General features: G+C 46.0%; 1 protein-coding gene across 1 annotated transcript; it reads right to left on the bottom strand.

Annotated features, from left to right (window-relative positions):
* Window positions 1–834: 834 nt before the first annotated feature.
* Window positions 835–23,476, bottom strand: Ppp2r1a (protein phosphatase 2 scaffold subunit Aalpha). Its single transcript, XM_055627413.1, has 15 exons — window positions 23,225–23,476; window positions 15,876–15,966; window positions 12,887–12,987; window positions 11,778–12,010; window positions 10,948–11,095; window positions 10,695–10,850; window positions 9,033–9,147; window positions 8,857–8,927; window positions 8,311–8,445; window positions 6,864–7,037; window positions 6,489–6,549; window positions 5,225–5,379; window positions 4,156–4,298; window positions 1,428–1,519; window positions 835–1,286 (listed from the first exon to the last, which is right to left on the bottom strand). Exons 1-15 carry the CDS (start codon window positions 23,300–23,302, stop codon window positions 1,270–1,272), a joined length of 1,770 nt encoding a protein of 589 aa, XP_055483388.1. The 5' UTR covers window positions 23,303–23,476; the 3' UTR covers window positions 835–1,269.
* Between the last annotated feature and the right edge of the window lie 777 nt (window positions 23,477–24,253).

Here is a 24,253-nt window from a genome sequence, read left to right as displayed (position 1 = left end):
AATAATGCCTTCCCCCGTTGTAAGTTGTGCATACTATTTCTCTCCATGTCATTCTGGCCAGAATTTAGTCACATTACCAGATGCTCCAGTAGAAAATGTCTTGAACCAAGGAAGTTATATAGCCAGCTAAAAATTAGCACTTCCATATTAAAGGGAGAGCAGGAGCTAGAGAGAGATGATTCAGTGGTTAAGAGTGGCTGTTGCTCTCCCAGGGGACTAGAGTTTGGTTCCCAACATCCATGTTAGAAGACTCACAAATGACTGTTTTACACCTCCAGGGTAACTGATGCCCTCTTCTGGCCTTTGTGGCTACCTGCACACACACATGGCTATACACAGAAATAAAAAACAATAAAAAGAACTGTAAAAATCAGTCTTAAATAATAAAAGCAGAACAGGTACTTGAGGACAAATGGTTCTGTCTTCATACAAACTTCCTACAAAGCATTGGTGCAGCCATATCCTGAGACTCCTCACAGGGCCCTAACCAAATCTCCTGGGAAGCAGGTTTGGCCAGCAGAGGCACACATGGATTCATTAGCCAAACTGACTGCATGGCAAGTGGCCCAGGAGGAGCTACCTAAACTGGTTAACTGAACCAGTTAATGCTGCACAAACCTGAGAACTCTGCCTGTACCTGAAAGCCTTTACTGCATCCCAAGACTCTGTCCTGAGCAGTCTCTGGACCTTCTGCTCTGTGTCTCTTGCTAGACTTGTCCTCACTCTTAGGACAGCAGGACTGATAGCTGCAGGATGGTCTCCCCAGAGAAAAAAACAGAACAAGCCCCAAGGCAGCGGTCTTTCCCCCATTCTGATGACTAAGACTAGAGGACCAACCATTTCTACACCTTTATTTCTCTGTGGAAGGAGCACAGAAAGGGATAAAATAAAAATGGCACAGTGGACACACACACAAAAAAATATGGATAAGAAGTGGGTGGGGGTAAGTAGATGGGGAAGGGTCCCCATTACAGCAGCAGGAGCCAGTGACCTAGGATGCTCCCATCTCTCCCAATATGGGCAGGAACAGCCAGCCCTTCCTTTCAGGCTGCTGCCCTGCCCCGACTTGTACTGCCCTAGCCTCTTGGAAGGTGGACAGAGAAGTCTTCCCAGGCGACAGAGAGGAGGAACCGTGCTGGGGGAGGGGTCTGGGATCAGACCATGCACAGGAAGTGACAGTCATTGGACCCCCACTACCTCCCTAAGGGAGGTACTTTGTGGGGGTTGGAGGGTGGACACCAGAGGCCAACAATGCTTCTTCTTCCAGCATCAGGCAAGAGACAGAACTGGGGAAACAAGGGACAATCAGGCCTTAGAACCAAACCACATTCTCTACCCATACTGCTGAGGGCTGCCCCCTTCCCAAGAGCCCTCACACTGTGCAATCCACCCTTCTGCCAGGGGCTCTATACTCTTTAGCCCCTTACCAGTCAGAGCCTCCTGGGCAAAGTACTTGACATCCACATCCTGGTCCTGGGTCAGCTTCTCCAGGATAGGCTTGACTTCGCTCTGCAGGGTGCTGGAAAGTGAGGGGGCGGGGAAAGTAGTGAGTTAGGCTAGGTTTGGGCAGGGTGGAGGTGGAGGTGCTCACAGGTAGGAAGAGGGCTCCTGTGCAGGTAAGCATAAAGATAGAGACACACCAAATCACAAGCCAGAGTACAGAAGGACATATAGAAGCATATACATTAAAAAAATCCCTGATCCTTAGGCTTGGAATTCAACAGTTCTAAAAGGAGGAAAGCTCTTGGGCTAGCACAGGAGGTGAGCAAGGTCTGGGAAAGCAGAACCCACAGGTCTTGGAGTTGAGCAAACAGATTCCTTTACTGACTAAACGTTCACTGAGGCACTGTATGTCTGGTGTGAATGCAAAGGCACATCATTCTTAATTCCTGCCCAGATGAGCCCAATAACTGGGTGTGGCAAGAGAGTCAAAGACTTCTTGATTTCAAGGAAACTAGAAGTGGAATCTATTCTTATATAAGAGACATAGGAGAATCCGTCTATTCTTTAAGTTGTGAGCTATGAAGGCAGATCTTAGAGACAAAGGTATTAAGCAAAGATGAGACATACAGACATCAAATGTCCCCTTTTAGTTGGCAGACAGTTCCTTTTCCCTCCATATAACCACTGCCCTCATTTCTAATACCTAGAGTTGTTTTGCTTCTGTTGTTTGCTTGCTTGCTTTGTTAGTTTTGGGCAGGCAGGTATTATTATGTAACTCCATGTGACCCTAAACTATGTGGCCTAAGCTGTTCTATAATTCTTCATCCTCTTGCCTCAACTACCAGAGTACAGGGGTTACAGTCCACTGTGTACCACCATGCCTGGCTATTTGACAATTCACCCCCTTAAATTCTCTCTCTGCGTGTATGCATGCACACACCCTTATGTGAGTTCATGGGAACAATGTGTATGTAGCAGTCTTCAAAATCCATGAGGGTATTTGATAGTCTAGAACTAGAATTAAAAGTATGTTTGAGCTTTTGTATAGGTGTTGGGAAGTGAGCCCAGGTCATCTGCAAGAGCAGCTAGTGCTCTTGACTGTTGAGCTATCATCTCTCCAGGCCTATCTCTAACTATTGTAAACGGAATACAAACGACTTACTTGCCTATGTCTAGCCTCTCCCTCAATATGGTACCAGCACATCAGCCTCAATCATCCATGTTGCTGCTTAAAACAGGCATCTCTTTTTCAATTACTGAGTGTTTTGTTCTATAAATAAGCACAACATGGTCTGTAGTGGCATTTGGGTGACTCTGTCTTACGGCTACTGTACATAAGGCCACATTTTCAAGGGGTGGAGAGAGGAGCAGTACCGAGTACTCATCTCTCTAAAAGCAAGAGCTGGCTTAGGATTTACATCCTCTAGTTAACATGCTCAGCCTTTTAAGCCATTTGCAACTGCAGGTATCCTAGCTGTGCCACAGTGCTCACCAGCATGATACTTCGCAGAGTATTTCAGCTGTAACTTGTGCTGGCCCAACAGGCTATGATGCTGAGGACCTAGTCAAATGCATGTTGTCACATGCTCACTGAGCATGTTAAGATACTACTTTTAAATTAACACAAAAGCACAGGTTTCCTCATGACACTTTCGCAGATATTGTTCTGACTACCTGCCTACTTTCTCTCTACCTTACTTGCACCTTCTAGTTTCCCATACTCTCACTTGCCCTCCGATCTATAGGATACTTGAGTTTTTTACACATATGAAACAGCTCTGTCCTGTCAGGGGTTTGCCTTATGCTATACAGCTTTTCATTTGCATGAAAGTCATCTTTATCAATCTCTTCCTTTCACCTCAGCAAGTGTATGCATGCCCAGCCCAAGTCATTCTTCTACATATTTTAAATGCTTTATTCATCATCTTGGTTCTGATTCTAAAACCAACTTCAAATTAATTTGTTTATGCAGAGATAGAAATTCTGTTTGGGCTTACACGGGCATCCAAACGATACAGTCATTTTTAGAAAACAGACACTGCCCCATCAAACTACAATGGCACCTACTGTTCCACATACTTGAGTGCTTTGTGTGCTCTGTACAATGTTAAAGTGAGACATGAACATCCTTCCCTGTACCTTGCTGTTTCTTAATTATGGTCTGGGCAGAATTGAGCTGCCTAACTTTGCTCTTAGGATATGTGATGTGGGCTAATCCAGCCCTATGTGTCAGGTAGAACTGAGCTCCCTAACTTCGTTCTTTAAGATGTGTCCAGTCCTCTGCATTCCCAGGCTAATTCCCACTAAGAATCTGCTGATATATAATCATTTCACATTAAATCTAAACCTGGACATGAAGACTGAACGTATTTCCTTCCTGGGACAGTGTTTAATAGTTTCACTAGAAATGTTAAATGTATCTCATTACATGTATTTTTTTTTGTATCTGAAGTACAAATTTTAGATACATGCACGGCTTTCTCTACATAAACACAGTACATAAATATTGCCTAATTTCATTTTTTCTAACCTTGCATTAACTATCACCCTCTGTTTTTTTCATTTTATTCTGTGGGAAGTAATTCTCAATTCTAGAGAAAACAGACCTTGTGGAGAGGAAAGAACAGATAAGGTTCATAAAGCATGAAGTTTTCAAACCCTGGGCTACATCTTTAAATATAAAAGACGTTTAGAACAAGTCCCAGACCTCACCTGTTGTCAAGAATGGGTCCTATCTTCTGTAGGGACTTGGCCACATTGAAGCGGACATTGGCGACTGGGTCCCCAGCCATACGAAGAACTGTGGGCAACATGTGCTTGGTGGTGATGTCCTGTCCACAGACCTCAGACAGCACCTGAAGACCAGTGAATGGCAGAAGCACAATTATGCAAGGCTCCCCATGTATCTTCTTCTAATTATGCCACCTGGGTCATTGTCAGGACCCTAAAGAAACATGGGAAAATCTCGGTCCAGAGGCATCACTCTGGGGAGAGTTTACCCTCCTCTGCAGTTCCAAACTTCCTAACAGTTTTCACTTGGTGATGTTTTGGGCTCTATGTCTGGATTTCCATCATCCTCAAAAGTTTGAGGAGTTTTGATTCCTAAGCCCTAAGGTGCCTCCTTAATATAGGAGTCTCCAAGTTAGAGCAGAGAGGAAATGAGCAGAATATTTACTTAAAGTTGTTTCTAACCCATCTTTTAGGTTCTAGCTTGGTTAGGACTTATATATCTGTAAGACAGTATAAGAGGCCAGTAGAATGCTACTGAAAATTAGTCGTAAGTATATTCACTACAAAATCAGAACTGTCCTGTGCACTCTGTCTCTTATTACGTTATCCTCCACAGCCTGGTGAGCACCTACATAAATCTCCAAAGTTGAGAAAACGGAAGGACTGACTTAGGTCCTTCGATGTGACACAGCTGAAACTGAACTGCATTAAATCTAGAGCCACAATTGCTCTCCTGCTCAGCAGGCGGAGGGCGCTGTATCTGAACACATGTATTCCAGCAAGCAGAGGGTGCTCAGAATTTGAGGCTGCTGCTCTCACACAGATGCCTCCCAATCTTGGATCTCTCTCATCAATGCACTCCTTGACTCTTACAGACCTGATCTAACACTGCAGACTCATGCTCTGGCCTCCAGTTCTCAGAGACTCATCCCTAGCACCAACTCATGTTTGTATTTCCAAGGCAAACATCTAGGTAGACAAGGGTCCTCCTCCACCTTCATCCCAGGGGGACTGCCATTTTCGGAGGTTGACAGGCAATTAGGATGCTCACATTGATGCAGAAGAGCGTAGTCATGCGGTGCAGGTAGTTAGGGTCTCCAGACATGGCTAAGACCTTGGGGATGATAGTGGCGTGGGCCCACTCCTTCCCAAACTTCTCCACTAGCTTCTTGAGGTTGCTGGTGGCAGCCTCACGGATAGCATAGACTGTAGTAGAGAAGGAGTAAGAGAGGTGATTCAGGGTGAAGGCCTGACCAGCAGGGGGCAACAGCCACACCTGTTGGAGGTTGGTCTAATGCTAATTACTGGCACTCAAGATCTTGGTTACTGCCTGCCGGATACACCCATCTTTGTCTGATTGGTTGATTAAACAGCCTATACCAGGGCAGGCAGAATGGGGTAGGCATGGCTAAGGGTCTCAGGATTTGGAGGACAGAGAGGATCACAGGAAAGAAAGGACATGAGGAGAGGAAGGAGGATCCCAGGATGGGTTAGCCTGGAGAAGAGACCATGTGGAAGGACTCCAATAATGGTGTTAAAAGGCCTAGATGAGGAATAAAAGCAAGTATCTATAAGATTATGGATGGAAGATAGGATGGTTAAGGAGGATGGCATTGGATGAGGTGACTTAGACAGTGTAGGTAGGACTATCTGCTTGGCCCACGGTAAATAAGGCAATTATAAAATCTAACAGATGTCTTGTGTCTTATTATTTGTGATAGTGGGGTAGATAATACCCCCATAATAATCATAGGGCTAAAAATAAACATTATATAGCCCAACAGCCTTTTTAAATATTTAGTACAATGCACCAGTTTCAGCAAATTCAGCCAAAACAATGCAGCACTTGCTGTCTCTCCTCCTGCTCCAGCACTTTCTGGCCACCCAAAGGGGCGGAAGGCTAACTGAGGGAGGCTCTGTGTTGCACATTATACCTCAAGTTACATAACACATACTACTTAAAACTCCCTGGCAGAGAAAAAACAGTAGCTTTAATTTTTTAACCACTTAATAAAAAACAGGGAACAAGTTTCACAGGGCCAAGAGACCATGATGAGAAGTCTTCATGTTTCAGAATGAGTGTAAGGCTAGAAATACGGGAAGAGACTTGCTCATGGTTCAGCAGATAAACCCAGGTCTTTCTGCATCCATTCCCTGCCTCTGATAGCCAATCTACACTTCTCTGTTTTGTTTTGTTTTTTTTAACAGCAACAGGTACACAGTTCAGGAAAGCATGATAGCAGGAGAATGTGCTAGCTCATCTGTCTGTTCTTGCAGCTCCTAACCTGTCCTGCTGTGTTGCTGGGGGGACTTACCATGATCCACCAGCCAGGCCATACACAAAGAGTTGAGTTTCTCATCAAAAAATTCCACACCCTGAAGGAAAAAAAAAAAAGATTAGTAAAGGCTTGAAGGGGTTGGGAATAAAAAGAGAAACGGGTCCCAGAAAAATTACAAAACACTCAACCCCACCAGTGCTGCTAGTCTTTTCCCTCTGGTTGAATGAACTCCATTCATCTTCTAAGACCAGTTCCTGAGTCTGGTCCTCTCTCTTTGGGCAGCTGTCACTACCTACATTGAAGCTACAAGCTACAAGCCCCTTGTGACAGCACCACAGTCTTGGCACTGGGGTATGACCAGGTCTTGCGGTCTGTCATCTCAGGGCCAGCGAAACCTGGCTCCTCACTCACGAGCTGTCCAGCCAGCAGAGGCATGTACTCAATGATGGCCAGCCGCACTCGCCACTTGGCATCCTCAGCTAGTTCCACAATGGCAGGAAGCAGGGACTGAGAGAGCTGTCGGATACCAATCACCTCGTTCACACAGTCCAGGTTGGAGATGATGTTCAGCCGCACCTCAGGGCACTTGGAAAAGAAAACACATGACATTCAGCAGGGTGACAGGAGCAAGCAAGAGCTCCTTTCTGGGAATTGTACTGTAACATGAAATATCCATTAGCCACCTAGTCTCAAGTAGCTGAGGCTCTGCAAAGTGAAATGGGAGCCATTTGGTGGGCTGAAAGAAGTACCTACTGGCTGGAATACAAAGCATTGAACATGTAGGGCTTATTCTCTATCTTTCTTATTTCTACTCACTGATGCCTGAACCCCAGACCTCGGAACACATCTGACAAATCTCTCAACTGTTGGCTCCAAGTACTGTGAACTCTGATTTACAGCTTGTATGTATCCATTCACACTTATTCCACAGAGCAGCGACATCTATAGAAATACATACATGGACCGGCCCCACATCAGCCATGAAAAGCAACTTTTCTGGAAAACCGAAAACATAGATCCAGAAAGTGTGTGTGTATGTGTATGTGTTGCTACAAACTGAACCAAGAGCTGTAAACGTTAAGACCTTTCAACTGATTTCACAAGCGCATCACTGTGGGCTGCCTGCCCAGGACCTCTAGCCACCTCTCATCTCTTCCTAGCACTGGCTACACTTTCATAACAGGAAGATGTCTTGCAGCTATAGCGCTTGCCTACAGATTCAAATCCAATTCCCCGAACTGTTACCAGTGACTTCTTTTGTTCTCTGTGGTCTAGGCCATGTGTATAGCCAGGTGTGGTGGAGCTGACTGGCCACGGCCAATGGGGTATGGGTAGGACACAAGCTAGAGCCAAACCCTTCAATAGGTCAAAATTATAGCTGTGGCCTCAGACCAAGAAAGCTAAGCTAGCAAGGCTAATCTCTTACCATGGGACCAGCTAGAATGATGTGAGAATAATAATCATAACTTATTTATGTCACTGTATTTAGGTCTCTATGGAACCTGAACTTCAAACCATGGCCAATCTCTCCCAATACCTACAGTGTCTGAGTGAACTATGGGAAAAATTATCCACCTGGTCCTCTCCAGTGGCACACTCTGTAGATCCCTAAGAATACTACTCTCTTGGTCTTTGCTTATATCCTCAACACTCAGGAAAGAACGAGTATGAAATTAAGGGCACATGAAGCAATGTCAGACGAGAATGAGCGAACACAGACATTTATGCCTGTCACCAACTCAGCAAAGCAGGGACTGTGGCGTGAGGTGCCAAGATTCTAAGATACACTTGTACAATCTGATGAGCTGTAGCCTATTATCTCTGTAAAGAGGGCCGAAAACCTTCCTAGCACTCTCACCTCGTCTTTTAGCTGAGCCAAGAAGAGGGGCAAGAGGTGCTCAATGGTGTTGTCTTTGCCCAGAATGGGAGAGAGTCCCATGATGACTGAAGCCAGCGCTGATTTGACATGCTGGTTGGCATCTGACACGAGCTCCTGGAGAAGAGAAGGAAGGAAGTAGCCAAGAACAGAAAAACCCCCTTTAGTGTCAAGTGGCCACACAGACAGCAGCCCTGATGCCCTGAGGAAACCATACTCTCCTGGTTTTCACATAGGCAGGGCATCTCAGGGGCACACTGCACTTATTCCCAAGTCTCCCTTGTTTGTTATGTAAGCTCTGCTCTCAGAGGTACTGCCTCATTCTTTAAGCTCTGTGGACACAGGGACTCCGTGGTCTCTAAAGCTTTTGCAACCCTCAAATTTTGCCTAAGGCCAAACCCATCACTGTTAAACCCAGTCACTGTGTGTCCCAGAAGAGATGTAGACCAAGCTTTAATCTGACTGCACCCAAAAGCAAACCTTCAACCCTCTCTGGTAGTCTCAAATTTGAGCCAAACACTCCATTACCTTGATGCAGGGCAAGATCTGGGTCATGATCACATTTTCCCGGCAGTCAGCTGAGAGATTTTCACAGAACTCTGTGGGCAGAGACAGGAAGGTACTGGTGAAACTTGATGCTCTGGTCCCATTTCTGCCTCTTAGACACCCACCCACCTAGCTGTGTTCTAGTTGCCAGCACCAACCTTTGACCTTGTGGGAGGCTGCGGCCCTCACCTCGGCCTCACAGTCCTTCATCAGGTTCTGGAAGGCGGGCACCAGATCTGTCTTGGTGATCTCAGGCCCTACTGCTTTCTGGAGCTACACACAGAGAAAAGAGGGGCAGTACTGAGGGTCTGGCAGCCACTCTGCTAAGGAGGCAAAAACTGAGATGAAAGCACTAGAATGAGGTTAGAACACAGCACCGGAGGCAGAATCTCAGCACCATGACGTATACAACAGTATGTGTCACCTGTCTGAACTCTGGCTTCCTCAGAAACAGAATGAGGGTTACAGGACACCTACCACAGTATGTTTTCATTTATGTTCATGTTATTTGGGGTTGAATTTTTTATTATCTAAACACAATAAGCGGCTCCACTTCCACTCAAAGTCAGTATGTATATTTCGGCCATAAAAAGTTGGCTATAAGAAGTCAGTATCTTTTCTTTTTTCTTTCTTTCTTTCTTTTTTTAATTAAAATGAAGTAAGATTGCAGAGGAAGACATATGCCAGACCGTCTGAGAGTCTGCTTTAACATGGTTGGTGGAAGACCAGTTGAAGCAGGATGACCCACTACTAAGAGAATAAAGAAGTAATAATCTTGCAGGGCCTCAGATTATCTTGGGCACACATCATCTTGTTTTTGCAAAAATGTTTGCAGTCTGCTGTGGGAAAGTCATTATAACATTCCAAGAGCCCTATCCTCCAACTCAGTGTAATCCACTTCCCTCCCAGACAGAAGGACCAGAAGCCCAACTTTCTTGCCTTTACTGTGGTACTAAGCCCCCTAGGCAAATACACTTCTGTGTGGCCAGGTCTCAGATAACTTCGCTGGACCCACGAAAACAGTACTTAGGGCTAAGCCTTTCACCAGACACCAGGAAACTAATCATCATCAAAAAACAAAAAACTCTTGTCCTTCACTCTGTCCTTCTCAAACTCAACCCTAGGATCCAGCCATGAAAGCTGCTGCTCATTCTCTTATTACCTCCTACATCCTCTGCACAGGATGTCTTCTTGTTGCAACATAATTCCTATTTAGCTGCTACTTCCTCATCCTCATAACCAGCTGGAGCACCACCTCCTCGTCTCAGTGCCATCAAGCACACAGAATAACATACTCCTTCAGCACTTTCTACTGAAGATGACTTTTAGCCTGCTCCTTGAAGGCTAGGAATGTATAATTCACTGATTCTAAAACCTTGACCAAAAGTAGTGCTAATAACTATGGGCCTGGGAATACAGCACAACAGTAGAGCACTTCCTAGCATGGGCAAAACTCTTAGTAGTAAGAAGAAAAAAAAATGTCAGCTAAGGAAATTTAGATTTCAGCACAAACAGCACTTGTCCCTGCTCTGACTAGCTTGTGGCATTGCTCTGACAACTAACTCTTGGGCTGTGTCTTTCTTAGGGGAGTTGTGAGGTCAGGGAACACATGTTCATGGAGCTGGAACTTGACTTCAGAATCATTCTCATCACAGCACTCTCAGATGCCAATCACACACCCAGGGCTGGCTCTGCGAGATCAACAGATTGCTCATTAAGATTCAGGACTGTGCTGGCCCTAATGTGTGCCAGCTACTATATGTGGCTCACTCTTCCCCTCAGACACTTCAGTGTCCCAACCTGTGGACATGTCAACTTACTTCTGTGAACTTGTCGGCTACCATGTAGCGGACACGCCAAGACTTGTCCTCAGCAGCCTGGCGCAAGGTGGGCATCACCAAGGCCTCCAGGTCCTCCTGGGGCAGAAGCTGGGCAATGTTCACACATGCCTCCACTGCCAGCAGCCGCACCGAGTCCTGGAAAGAAGAATGGGTGAGGTGCGGAAGCAGAGGCCCACTGAGTGGCTCCTTCCTGAGCAAGTAAGGGCATGTTGTGAGCGGGTGACTGACGTACCTGCTCGTCAGAGGCCAGGTTAGAGAACATGGGAATGATCTCACTCTTGACATTGTCCAGCTCCAGCACCTTGGCAAACTCCCCCAGCTTGGAGGCTGCGGCCCGCCGCACCATGGGGGTGTCGTCTGAGCACAGGTTCCGGAAGTACCTGGGATGGATGGAGGCCTGAGCTTAGAATCCTAGGAAGCCCTAATGGGTGGCAGCACAGCACTGCATAGAGCATTTCTGGCTCGGTATACACTCCGGTGCTGACAATGGTGACTTTGTATAACTCATGACTTCATTGTTTTCTCAGCACCACACACGGGACGAATGGCACATGCCCACAAAGATGACTTGAGGTCTCAGTGAAAGAGTATAACACAGTATTAATGACTGGCCACATCCATGGAAGTGCTTAAAATGCCAGTGACAGGTCTTCCTTTTCAGCAGCAATTGCCTCAGTCAGAGATACGTGGGGACTAATGGAGACATGACAGTATGTGCATAAAGCTATAACCCATGGTTATGGAGTGATGCCTCAGAACCTGGGCCAGGCTGCAAGTAATACCAGACACCATATGTTGTGTGGGATTCTATTCCAAGCACAGCATGTGTAACCAATGGTGGGAATACAATTCCATGAAGGCAGACCAGGCAGGCAAATTCACTCCTGTGATGTGGTATCAGAGATCACTATCAAGAACAAGTCTCCCTGTGGAGAGCTAAGGAGGGTACAGGGAGAGATCAGGGACATTAGTTCCTGGGAAGACCTAGTGGGGCTGAGGCTCTGAGGAAGGTTAAGTGAGGTGATGGGGATGCAGGCTGCCAAGAGGCAAGTGAGGACTCACTGTCGAAGCTCTGCCTTCACAGCACTGGATACTCGGGGGTAGCAAACCGAAAAGAGGCCACAGGCCGAGGTACGGGAAGTAAACCAGTCTCCACCTGCCAGCCGCTTCACCAGAGGCACAAAGTGAGCCTCTAGGTCGGAAGGTGAATGCTCGTGTGAGATGGCCCGCAAGGATTCTACCGCCTTGTCTCGCACTACTGTCTCTTCCACTGTGGCCAGTGATTCAAGGGGTGGCTGTGATAAGAACACAAAGTTAAGAGACCAGTATTTTTCCCTACTGTCTCAGCTATGGAACTCTACTCCATGGCCTATCTGTGAGACTCCTAATCTCCCATCCTATCCTTTATCACAAGCTTCCAATGAGCCAATCTTTAGAAAGCTCATGTGTGTATAGTTCTCAATGTACAATAATCATTCCTGATGCTGGCTCCAACAACCATGGTTTTAGGCAAGGCCACTGTATCGTTCACATTTTTGTCACTCCTTCTGTGTGAGTCTTGTAAAACAGTCCTGATGCTGTCTTCATTAATCAAAGAGCAGGAATCTGAAGTATACAGGCTATGTAATTTGCCAAAACTGCAAACAGCTAAGATCTAAAGAACCATTTGGCTCTCTTTCCCTATATAGTACATGCTATCAGAGTCTATGTTGCCAGCCTGTCATTCAACAGAGAGATACACAGACAGATGGTATGGTAGGGCCTGGTGCAATCAAGCAAATAATCTTGAAAACCCAGCTCTGCCACTTACTAGCAAGGAGTCTCTGACGGGATGGCTCAACCTCAAGGCACTCTAGGTGGTTCATCTATCAAGTGAACCTTCCTACCCAAAACAGTAGGTGGCGCATCTTACCCAGCCATGAAAACTACAGCACCTGAGTACTGACTACATGCCAAGTGCTGTGGGGGCATCTAAGTCAGGTATCAGGGATGATGGCAAATATAGATTAAATGTCACCACTGACTTGAGTTAAAGTGATATCCAGGGCCTGCCCACTCTGAGGTGATCTCCAGCCTTCCCAAATCCTCTCCTTCTTGGTCCCCATGGACAAAACCACAGTTCCGACCCCAAGGTAGAAAAGAGGATTAAGGAACTTCCCACTTTCACTCACCAACAGACAGTGTACATACTCAGGTCCTCCCACCAAAGTTGTAAAGGTTCCCAGCTGTTCAGCCAAGGCCAAAAGGACCTCATCTTCATCATAGATGGTGTCTGTGAGACAAAGACCAAATCCATCAAAGACTCAAGCCAAACCACTAACCCAGGCTTCAAATAAGCAAACACGACCCTGCTTCTTCATTGTTGGCACCCTTATCTCCCCACCTGCTTGCCATTCCTCCTCCTCATCTACGTGGCAAGCATAGAGTAAGCCCAAGTCCCATATCTACCTTTTTTGCCCCATGCTAGGTGTGGTATGGTAGCTGAGTGACACCACTATTCTAACCCCGATTTTGGCTTCCTCTCAATGAGGACAAGCACAGCCATGTGCATGAAGAACAGGATGTTCAGTGGAGCTTCTAGCAGGGTCCAGCTTAAACATGGAATTCCTGAAAGTCTTCAGCCAGGAAATTCTTTCCTACCTTTCTGGGCTTGGTTCAGCTACTGGTAAATTGCTAAGAAGCCCCTAGACTACGTCAGATCCTTTTCCTGAACTTACTCTCTTTCTTCCCCCTTATTAGGAGTTTTGATCACCTGTGGCCAAGACTAGATTTGGTGTGTCCAGCTCCTGCCACAGTCAGAATACCCATGAGCTTAAGTCAGTCTATTAAAAGAATGAATGACCAAGTGACAGGGACACTACTTGCACTGCCTAAACTCAAAGGCCTCCCTCAATTCCTGCCTTTCCAGAAGAAAACACTGCCCCCTGAAAGAATGGGCAGTCATTGGCTGTTCATCAGCATTTTAACATTCTTCACCTTGGGACTTGCCATGAGGAAGCCAAGCAGAGCAGCCTCAAGAGAAACCTAGACCAAAGCTACTGATACCTTGACCTCACACTTCCAGATTTAAGAACTGCCAAAACACAACAGTTGAAGATGGCCACTCTGAAGCCTTTGTTCCTATTAAACTGTAGCCTGGTAATTTTCCCTCAAAAAAACCAGCTGAATATTCATTCAGTAGACACGAGCTTAGAGGCCTTTAGCTTGTGCTCTCTGAAACACTACCACTGTCCTGGACATGTGCCTACCACATGGTGTTCTAAACACTGAACTCAGAGCAGAAGAAATCTGACATAACTTAGAATTCCAAGACCTCAAAAATAAATCTGAATTACAGGCCCTCTTCAATCTTTTGTTGCCCACACTTTCAGGCTCCCATAGTTCTTCCTACCTGGATTATTAAAACACCTGGATTATTAGAACATCCAAGTTTCAACAATACATCAAACAATACATTAATACTAAGCTTAGTGAACTTTCACAGTAACTCACACGAACCATGTGATTTCTGACATTGCAGGGGAAAGAAAACAGCAAGGCAGGCCGGGATCCTGGTCTACTGACTACCGGGGCTTTGCTCTTAAGACATTACCTTGCCGACAGGCTTGCTACCTGTGCACCTCCCCTCAGACTACCACTCACTTCTTCTGTACTCTAGCAGTTACGTACAACGGCGCTGTGTCCACCTACAGGATTAAACCTCAGAGGCTCCATATGGCACAGAAAGCCAGCACAATGTAACCCATTATCACCTAAGTGGCTCTTCTGATATCCCTAACCTGGACATCCTTGCCACCCACCTATATTCACTAGTCACTCACACTGGCTATTCTCATTAGTTGCATACCTCAGCTCTCTCAGATCCAGCCACAGTGCCCACTACGTGCTTCAACAAAGGAGCTAAACACAAGCAGTAGAAGGAATTTCCAGGTTCTCAGCAGGGTTAGGCTGCAACAGCTTGTTTCAAATCCAGAACTCTTTGGTGGTTTTCCCTGTACCATTTATTCATGTAATTATTCTTCATGCCATCCTGCTACCCCAAGAGCTGTCTCTGTCTAAGGACCCTAAAGCCTTCGGGTATCTCTAGCAACTCATCAAAGGAACACACTTGTTTTGGGATCATATGTTCCTGTCAGATGCAGGTACCTACTCTTCAGGTTGTGTGCTGTCAGACCTGCACACTTGGTCATGGGCTGTGTGTGCCCTGAACCTTGATAGGCCTCAGCTACACATCTGTCAAACAGGGGAGGGCCTTGGCCTCTCACTTCTGCCAGTCATCCATAGGAGATAATCCAACACAAATCACTTCTGTCAGCCACAGAGCACTCAGAACCTTTAGTTCTCATTCTGACTAGAGGCTGAGTGTAGCAGGGATGAAATGAGAATAACTACAGCAAAACTGAATAAAGTAGCTCACACTGTGCCGGCCACTGGTGCCTCCTAGGAGCCTTAGTCCTCATTTAGATTATAGAATCATGCCTGTCTTACCTATAAACCCTCTGAAGCAGGAGGATATGAAATACCTTGCCCAAAAGCATACCACAGGAAGACAGAAAAGCAAGGTTTATGAAATCAGACCCCCAACTCTGCACATTTAACTAATGCTGCTGACTACAAAGGGAAAAAAAAAAATCCCAGGTCACCTCATTTTTTTTAAGCCTTAGTTTCCTCATGTACAAGCCTGTAACAGTAACATCCTTGCTTTAAGGTGCTGCTCTAAGACTGAGATGAGCGGCAATGGAGATGGACATTTAAAGGTATAGGCACCATTATAAACACTGAATGCGCTAACTCCGTACCACGAAACAGGAGTCCAGTGGCCAGCTGCCATGTGACAACTACGTAGTGTTAGTAATTATTGCTCTTTACTGCCCACATCACCAACACAGTGTGTAGATTATCTTTATTCTAGAGATTAAAAAAAAAAAAATCTCCGAAGGTTGCCTATGGTAAATGCTAACAACTGAAGCTGTGATTCAAGCTACATTCTCTTGCTTTATCTTTCCAAAACATTTTCTTAGAGGTTCCTCTGGAGTACTACGCCATGTCACAGTGGCATAGGGAAGACTTATAATTTATTAATTTACAGTGAGGTTTCTCACTCACTAGTAAGAACCACCCAAGTGTCCTCACTGCATCTGGGTCCCTGAAGTCCCTTACCTGTAAGGAAGGGCAGGAGCTCGCTTCTGGTCCGTTCAACTCCAAGAGCCAAGGCAATGGTGGAGAGCTTCTTGATACTATTGAGGCGAAGCTAATAAAAGAACAAGCAAAAGGAGAGAAAATTTGGAATTTTGGACCCACAGGAGCTCCATAGCTCTAAAACCATTAGGTCAATCCCTGGAAGGCCCAGTGCTATGAATAAAGTTGCTCAGTGATCAACAGCAAATTCAAGTCAAATCCAACCAAGCAAAGCTGTGTTTCTAGAGGAAATATTTAATAGCAGCAATGAAAACCAGAACCTCCCCGGGGGTCTTTTCAAGTTTACACTAAAACTGAACCCCACTTCCCTAACCCTTCTTACTGGCTCCACTGCCCACTACTGCAGAACACTTGGGATGTGGCGCAGGAGGCAGGAGGATCAGAAGTTAAGGTCTTCTTAACTACAAACTAAGTTCTGGGCTAGTGTCAGCTACAAACAAACAACAGCTACATCACAAACAACCAGCCCAGGACTGGTGGCTAAGAGTAGCAATCTGACATTACCCTAAGAACAAAATGGCCAGGATCAGTGCTGCATCACTGTGACCCAAGCACTCAGAAGGCTGGGAAACGAACATCTTGAGTTTGAGACCAGCACGAACTGTACAGCAAGAGGACATCAAAACAAAACATCTTACTGATACTCCTATAAGCAACCCTAATTTAAGGTGATTGTAAATAGAAGGAAGACTATGGGGAGAAGGGGATCAGGAGAAATGGCAGAGAACAGGGGATTAAGATAAAAATGCATCATACAGAATGTCATAATGAAACCACTCTATGCATAATTAATATATGCTAGTAAAAACAGAAAGCATGACTAGTATTAACAGCTCTAATCCCTCTAGTTCAGGGGGGCTGACCCACAACATAAAGGTATACATGCAGTTTCCATGCAAGCATGTACTTTTGCTTGCTGTTTCTGGATTGTGGCTTTTCCTTCATATAGGCCATAACAGTTAGAATGTCTCTCATCCAAAGCCAATCACAGAAAACCTCATCGTCCTCTGCCTTCTTGTCTTATAGCAGCCATGAAGGGTTGATCCCTATCGTTAACTATAAATACCATTCCAGCATGGATTCTGTCCCACATCCTAAAGGAAGTAATGCTGCTGAGGCCAAGAAGAATGCTGAAACCTTTCTAGGTTTCCCTCATGCAGTCATTCACCACATAGGATATGTAGAAACCTCAACTCACAGCCAACTGATAAAGAAGCACAGGTGAAAAGAACTGGGGCTTGCAAGTGGCACCTGAAGGTTGGGGACATTCTTAGGGATGAGTCCTCAACTGTGGGATCTGACACTCTCCAAGTAGACAGCATCACAACTGAACTAGGTTACAGAGCACTGGCTGGTGGGGGCTGCTGCAGAATTGAATGCTTGTTTGCTAGTGGGGAAATCATGTACTGTTTTCATGAATCATGAAACTCTCTCAACTGTGCTGTGAGAGCAGAGGAAAAACCAAACAGTGTTGTTTTTCTAATACACAGCATGTGGAGACACACACCAGCCTAACACCTTGTGCTTGTCAATGTGACAGAGTATCTCTGTGAGCAGTTATTTATCTTAAGATGAAACCATCCCAATTCAGAGTTGGGCCTATCCTCTATGAGCATCCTTATAAGCAATAGAAATGGAGAAGACATATTTGCAGAAGGCATGGTCGTATGAAAATGGAGGATGAGGTTGGGGTGGCATCTATACACGGCAAAGAACACCCAAAGTTGCCAACAGCTCTCTAAAGTTAGGGGAGATATATGGAGCAGACCTAGAGGAACCAGCCCGGCAGAAACCTTGCTTTCAGATTTTTAGTTGTTCTGGAGTTTGAGAGAATACATTTGTTTTAATCCACCCTACTTGTGGTGATTTAAGACAGCAGCCTTAGCAAACAACTGTCTAACATACACAACTAACTGGTCTGTCTTACATTCTAGGTTCTCACTTGACTGTCTCTACCCTAGGCATGGGTCTCCACTCCACAGAAACCAAGGCTTGGAAAGAGACATGTGCCCAGACCAGCACTGAAAATTGATTATGACACGTCCCTATCTGTTTCTTACTCTCCACAGGGTGCTTTTGTTCTGCTTAGCTCCAGAGCTGTTCCAAGAATATAGTAAGATCATTCTATGAAGAAGACAATATCTGAGGGATTAAAAACTGAATTATCACACAGGGAAACCCTCTTTTTTAAAAATTATTTTTATTAATTACAGTTTATTCACTTTGTATCCCCCCTGTAGCTCCCCCTCCCCTTCCTCTTCCCCACCTGTGCCCTTCCTCCAGTCCACTGATAAGAGAGGTCCTCCTCCCCTTCCCTCTAATCTTAGTCTATCATCAGGAGTGGCTGCATTATCTTCCTCTGTGGCCTGGTAAGGCTGCTCCCCGTTCAGGAGGAGGTGATCAAAGAGCAGGCCAATCAGTTCATGTCAGAGACAGTCCCTGTCCCCATTACTATGGAACCCACTTGGACACTGAACTGCAATGGGTTACCTCTGTGCCGTGCGTGGTTCCAGGCCATCTCCATGAGTGGACCTTGGATGGAGTATCAGTCTCAGAAAAGATCCCTGTGACAAGACTTTTTGGATCTGTTGCTCTCCTTGTGGAGCTCCTGTTTCCTCCAGGTCTTACTATCTCCCACTTCTTTCATAAGATTCCCTGCACTCTGCCCAAAGTTTGGCTATGAGTCTCAGCATCTGCCTTGATACCCTGCAGGGTAGAGCCTTTCAGAGGCCCTCTGTGGTAGGCTCCTGTCCTGTTCCCTGCTTTCTCCCTCCTCGGATGTCCATCCTCTTTGCCTTTCTAAATGGGGATTGAGCATCTTAGCCAGAGTCCTCCTGCTTGATTAACTTTCTTAGGTGTACAGAGTTTAGTATGTTTATCCTATATTATATGGCTAATATCCACTTATGAGTGACTTATGAGTGAGTATATACCCTGTGTGTCTTTCTGCTTCTGGGATACCTCACTCAGGATGACCTTTTCCAGTTCCAGGGGAACCCTCTTATGGAAGGAAAAAGAGAACAGAAGACTGAGAGAGGGGTAGGAGCAGGCTCAATCAGCTCTCTTCAGAAAACTGGAAGTATGTCTAAAAGTGTGATCCTGGAAAAGTATGACTCACATAAAGGTCTCTTGGCTCACAGACAATTCTGAGACTCTGATAAAATGCTATGAGGAAAATTGTACCTAAGCACAGCAGTACAAGCCTGTAACTCCAGCACTTGGGAGGCTATGGCAGGAGCATCATGTGTTCCAGGTCAGCCTCGGTTATAAAACAGTATCTTAACAATCTAGATGTCCCTCAATGGAGAAATGGATACAGAAATTGTGGTACATTTACACAATGGAATACTAGTCAGCGTTTAAAAACAAGGAAATCATGAAATTTGCAGTCAAATGGTGGGAACTAGAAAACATCATCCTGAGTGAGGTAACCCAGAAGCAGAAAGACACACACAGTATATACTCACTCAAAAGTGGACATTAGCCATATAATATAGAATAAACATACTAAAATCTATACTCCTAAAAAAAGCTAAACAACAAGGAAGACCCTAGGGAAGATGTTCAATCGTCATTCAGAAGGACAAATGTGATAGACACTGGAAGCAGGAGGAGACAGGGAACAGGACAGGAGCCTACCACAGACGGCCTCTGAAAGACTCTACTAATCGAGGTATTGAAGCACAGGGAATCTTATGAAAGAAGGGGATGACAGAAAGACATGGAGGGGACTAAAACTCCAAAAGGAGACAAACAGCCATAAAAACTGAGCCCTGGGGCCCCTGAAGAGAATGATACCCAACCAAGGACAATGCATGCAGAAGACCTAAAACCTTGGCTCAGATGTAGCCCAAAGACTCAGTCTCCAAGTTGGGTCTCTAGTAAGGGGAGCAGGGACTGTCTCTGAACTCAGTGGCTGGCTCCCTGGTCAATTCTCTTTGGGTGTGTGTGTGTGTGTGTGGCCCTGTCAGGCCACAGAAGATGAAAATGCAACCAGTCCTGATGAGACCTGATTGGCTAGGGTCAAATTGAAGAAGAGGAGGTCCTCTCCTATCAGTGGACTGGGGAAGGTGCATAGGGGGAGAAGAGGGAGGGAGGGTAGGACTGGGAGAAGATGAGAGAGGGGGTCACAGCTAGGATACAAATTGAATAAATTGTAATAAATGAAAATAACAAAAGAAACAAAAAAATAACAGTATCTTCACTTAAAAACAATCATTTTTCATTCAATACCACCATGCCTTTTAGAGCAGTAAAATGACAAAGGAGGCCCCAAATCTCATTTTGGTAGTACAAAGACTTTGAGATGAGTATAAACCCCAAAACAGTTTCACCAAGGTTAAAAAAACATTGCAAACATTAACAGTCCCTCGATGCTGGCAGTAAGTCTGCAGGTGCTCAGTGTACTTGAGTACCCAGCAAAACTTGTTCTCTAAATTGCTAGTAAACGTTCGCAGCCTCACAGGGTAGTCTCTGAACCGCTCAACCTGTGCTCACAGCACAGGTGCAGGGATGGGAAAGAGACGTTATGGAAACAAACTGGCATGGCTTGATATAGTACTGTATCTTTGTACTATAAAAAGGCTGTATTTTGTTGACCCTTTTACTAGTTTTTTAAAATGTCCTTGCCTCAACTGTTTTTTTTAGATGTCTGTGCTCCTTTCCAAGCAGGACTATGGGAAATGCATGGGCCAGGGTGACAACTGGTAAGCAGTGCGCAGCATCCCTAAGGATGATGGGCGGTGAGGACCATCCCATTCATAATCTTAATGCCAGTAATAACAGCACACAGCATCTACAGATTGCCCCTGGATGCTCCGCTGGCTTACTTACACTCAGCTCTGTGGTCATGTAGAAAGATCACTTTAACAGGTAAGGATGCTAATGCAAAGAAAAAAAAGCACTTGATGGAAAACAGTGGATTCCCGAGCAGAACCTAAACAGTCTGACTGTCTATGCACACTGTCATTGTGGAAGTATGTCTTAGAGCTGGAAGGTCCTGAACATCAAGCTTCTGCTCCAGTTGTGGGCAGCAGTTCTTTCCCTCTAGTTTTGATTTGTTAAAGATGTTCATTGTTTTCTTCAAGAGATGGTACTGTGAATACTGGAGAAAAGTGGCAGAAGGCTGTGTAACCACGTTGCCTGAATTCAAGGCTATGCTGTTATGAGGTCATCTTCGCCCCGTGAGACAAGTGACAGATTTCTGATCTCTAGAACCATATAATAAAACTCTGCTGTTTTACAGTGTTAAATTTATGGTGATTTGCTACAGAATCCTTAGAAAACTGGCACACTGACCTAAGCTAACCAAGTTCCTTACAGTCTCTGGGTGAACATTTCATCTAACAGGTTCCATCAATCTTAGCACGAAAGTCTTTTTAAGTGGGACTTTTTTTTTTTTTTAAACCTGTAAGGGAGGTCCTAGACACCTCAACTATGTTTAACAGCATTTCTGACTTCTACTTACTAAAAGCAGCAACAATCTCCCAAAACACCCCTAGACACTACTAAACATTCTGGAGGCTGAAAAGCTGAGAACTACAGCCATTGCACATACAGACTCCCTCTTCCGGAAGTATCTTCTCCAACTTTTCAAACTGGAAGGAGCCTCTCTTGACCAGCCCAATGCCTCACTCAACTGCCTACTTGTTATGCACTCTGTGCAGAATCTCATGGCTCTTTCCACAAGCAGATACTGTCTCAAACATCAGCTTATCAGTAAGACTTTCCCAAGCTCACTCTGATATTTTACCCTACATTATTTTTCATATTTTCCACAGTCAACACAATACATATTTATTGTCATACCTCACTACAAGGCAAATTCCTCTTAAGGCCAGTTTTGTCCTTTTGTGCCCAGCTGTATAAAAGCATCTAGAGCACTGCTCAGAAGACAGGCCCAGCAAACATTTGCTGACTCACTATCTCAACACTGACAGGTCTCATCAATTCTTTACATGTGGTAATATGTATATTTAGTTCTCTTAACCTGTTTCACACCTAGCTCTTGTACAGCAACCATACTTTTTTACTGTTGATGCAGAATGTCACTATGTAGACCAGGCTGGCCTTGAACCTGCCTTTGGCTCCTGAGCGCTGGCAATGCAGGCATGCACCACTATAACGGCTCTAGTCTCTTTTATGATCCCAACCACATTCCTGATACTTTGCATGTTTACTGAATACATAAATTCATACACTATCCTAAAGCCATATTGTCATTCCCATTTAACAGAAGAGAAACAGATTGCCCGAGTCAACTAGCAAGAAATGCAAGACCCAGAATTACACTCCAGCCTGTCTGACATCAGAACTTGAGTCATATACGTAAGACTTAGAGTTGGGTCTAGGCTCTGGGTGCAGCAGGAACAATTCTATATAAAAAAAGAAATAGCGGCCCTTAGAGCATAGTACAACAGCCACTCCCCAAAATAACAGCTAACATTTATGGGGCCTTTACAGGCAGCCTGTTCTATTTTACTACATTTCCCCAGCCACCAGGACTATTATTAGTCGGTATTTTGTAGAAAACGGAAGCTAGGGGCAATGGAATAACGTGCACACACAAGGTCATCCTCAGGCGAGAGGATGCGGCCTTCAGGTCTGCCCTTTTTCTCCAACCCACAGCAGTCGACTCAGAGGCCCTGGGTCACTCTTCTCTCAGGAACCAGAACTATCAACTCGCTTGGTGGCCCGGCCAGGGACCGGGTTGGTGGAGAGGTGGGGCTGTACACGTGACCCATCCCAGATTTGGCTAGTTAAATCTCGGGAGAGGATACCTTCAGGTTCTCTCCTTCAGGAGAGCTACACCAAAAATGCGATGCGAGACGAGACCCGGGAAGAATGGAAGGAAGTTCCTGTATCAGTCCTCACTTGCCCCAGTTATACGAAACACTAAAAGCAATGGGAAAGCTACCCCGGCCCAAAGCACCCATGAGGGCTTCCCCTACTCTGTTGGTCACGCGCCCCCGTCTCTCTCCTACAGGGGACCATTCCGAGTCGGCCGCCAATCACCCGCCTGGCAGGCGACCGCAAGCCCTCCCACCCCATCTCGGGCCGCCCAGGCCCAGATCCCGGACGACCGCGCGCACTCAGGTGGGACCCTCGAGGCTTGCCCTCCGCTGGCTCCAGCACCCAATCAGGGGCGCCATCTCATCGAATCTTGCCACCTAGGGAGATGAGAACTGAATTCTGATTGGCCGCCGCTGCCTCCCGCCCCTCCCAAAGAACCCAGAGCCTTCTCTCCTACATTCCGCGAAGATCCCCGACCCCGATCTCCCCCACAGACTCTAACGGAAGGATTCCCGCACCTGAACGTCCTCATTGCGGAGTTCATCTATGAGCACCGCAATGGGGTAGAGCGAATCGTCGCCGTCGGCAGCTGCCATCTTGGCTCCCTGGAGTTTCGGTCAGGCTGCGGCTAGCTCCGGGCGGATTCCGGGCTCGAGCGGGGCAGTGCCGGGGAAAGGACGCAAAGCGGCCGTGGGGGCGCCTGAGCCACGTTACAGGGGCTGTTCCGCCGCCATTGGCAGTGCAAGCTCGCGTCTGTTTGGTCCGAAACAACCAAGTCCCGCCTACTTCCCATTCACCATTGGACGGAAGAACCTGATATGCTTTCCGCTGGAGGGGCGGAAGCGGAACTGGAGTATCTTAGCGACCAGTGTTGTGCCCGCCTACATCGCTACTAGCAACCAAGGAAATGACAGAATTGTGAGCCAATTACAGTCGAGAGTGGGAGGTGGCCAATATGGCTCCTTGGGGAGGCACGGAGAAGGTTGTCCCGAGTCTTGGGGCCTATGCTAGATGCAATGAAGGATAGGCTGGCCGGGTTGTGTCTCTGTGGCGTTGTCCAGGTCTCTGTGAAGCAGGGAGTCCACTAAGAAGGGAGACTTGCCTTGCTGTCTTCCCACGAGGCGAGCTTGTGGTTCGTGGCGTTCAGGGCTTTGTTAGGCCACCTGTCCTCAGTCCTGGAGAAAGCAGCCAGAGCGGTTCTTACTTTACTTGTTGGCGAGCTTCTGGGTAGCTAGTTAGAAATAAGCAAGGCGGAAAGTATTTCAGGATGGACGCCCAACCCTGTGACCCTCCTACAAGGCTAACCTGAAAGTACCGCAATCCTTTCTCCTTAAGATTGAAAATGGAAGTGTGAAAGGGAAGAAGGCGGAGGTAGCAGGGTTTGTTGAAACCTATTAAGGAAAGGCAATGCATGGCTATTTTTATACTCATTTTTTTTCCTCTCCACTTTCGAGCCCTCGTTTTTTCTCCTTGCTTCCCCCTCTCTAGAAAAACCCACCATTATTTTTACTGATGAAAACGTGGAACTAATCTTTTGCAATTACGAA

This window comes from Psammomys obesus, unplaced genomic scaffold, assembly GCF_907164565.1.
Source record: "Psammomys obesus unplaced genomic scaffold, mPsaObe1.curated_primary_1811, whole genome shotgun sequence".
Taxonomy (NCBI): Eukaryota; Metazoa; Chordata; class Mammalia; order Rodentia; family Muridae; genus Psammomys; species Psammomys obesus.
The sequence above is the reverse complement of the archived record's forward strand: the minus strand, read 5'-3'. Positions and strand labels throughout refer to the sequence as shown.

What these genes read in the sequence shown, in the direction of transcription:
- Ppp2r1a (XM_055627413.1), bottom strand. Translation starts at nt 23,302, where the DNA reads ATGGCAGCTGCCGACGGCGACGATTCGCTCTACCCCATTGCGGTGCTC. An exon ending in TGGCTCAGCTAAAAGACGAG is followed by an intron (nt 7,038 to 8,310) that starts GTGAGAGTGCTA and finishes TTCTTTTCCAAG; the next exon opens with TGCCCTGAGGTGCGGCTGAA. An exon ending in CTACGCTCTTCTGCATCAAT is followed by an intron (nt 4,299 to 5,224) that starts GTGAGCATCCTA and finishes ACTGGTCTTCAG; the next exon opens with GTGCTGTCTGAGGTCTGTGG.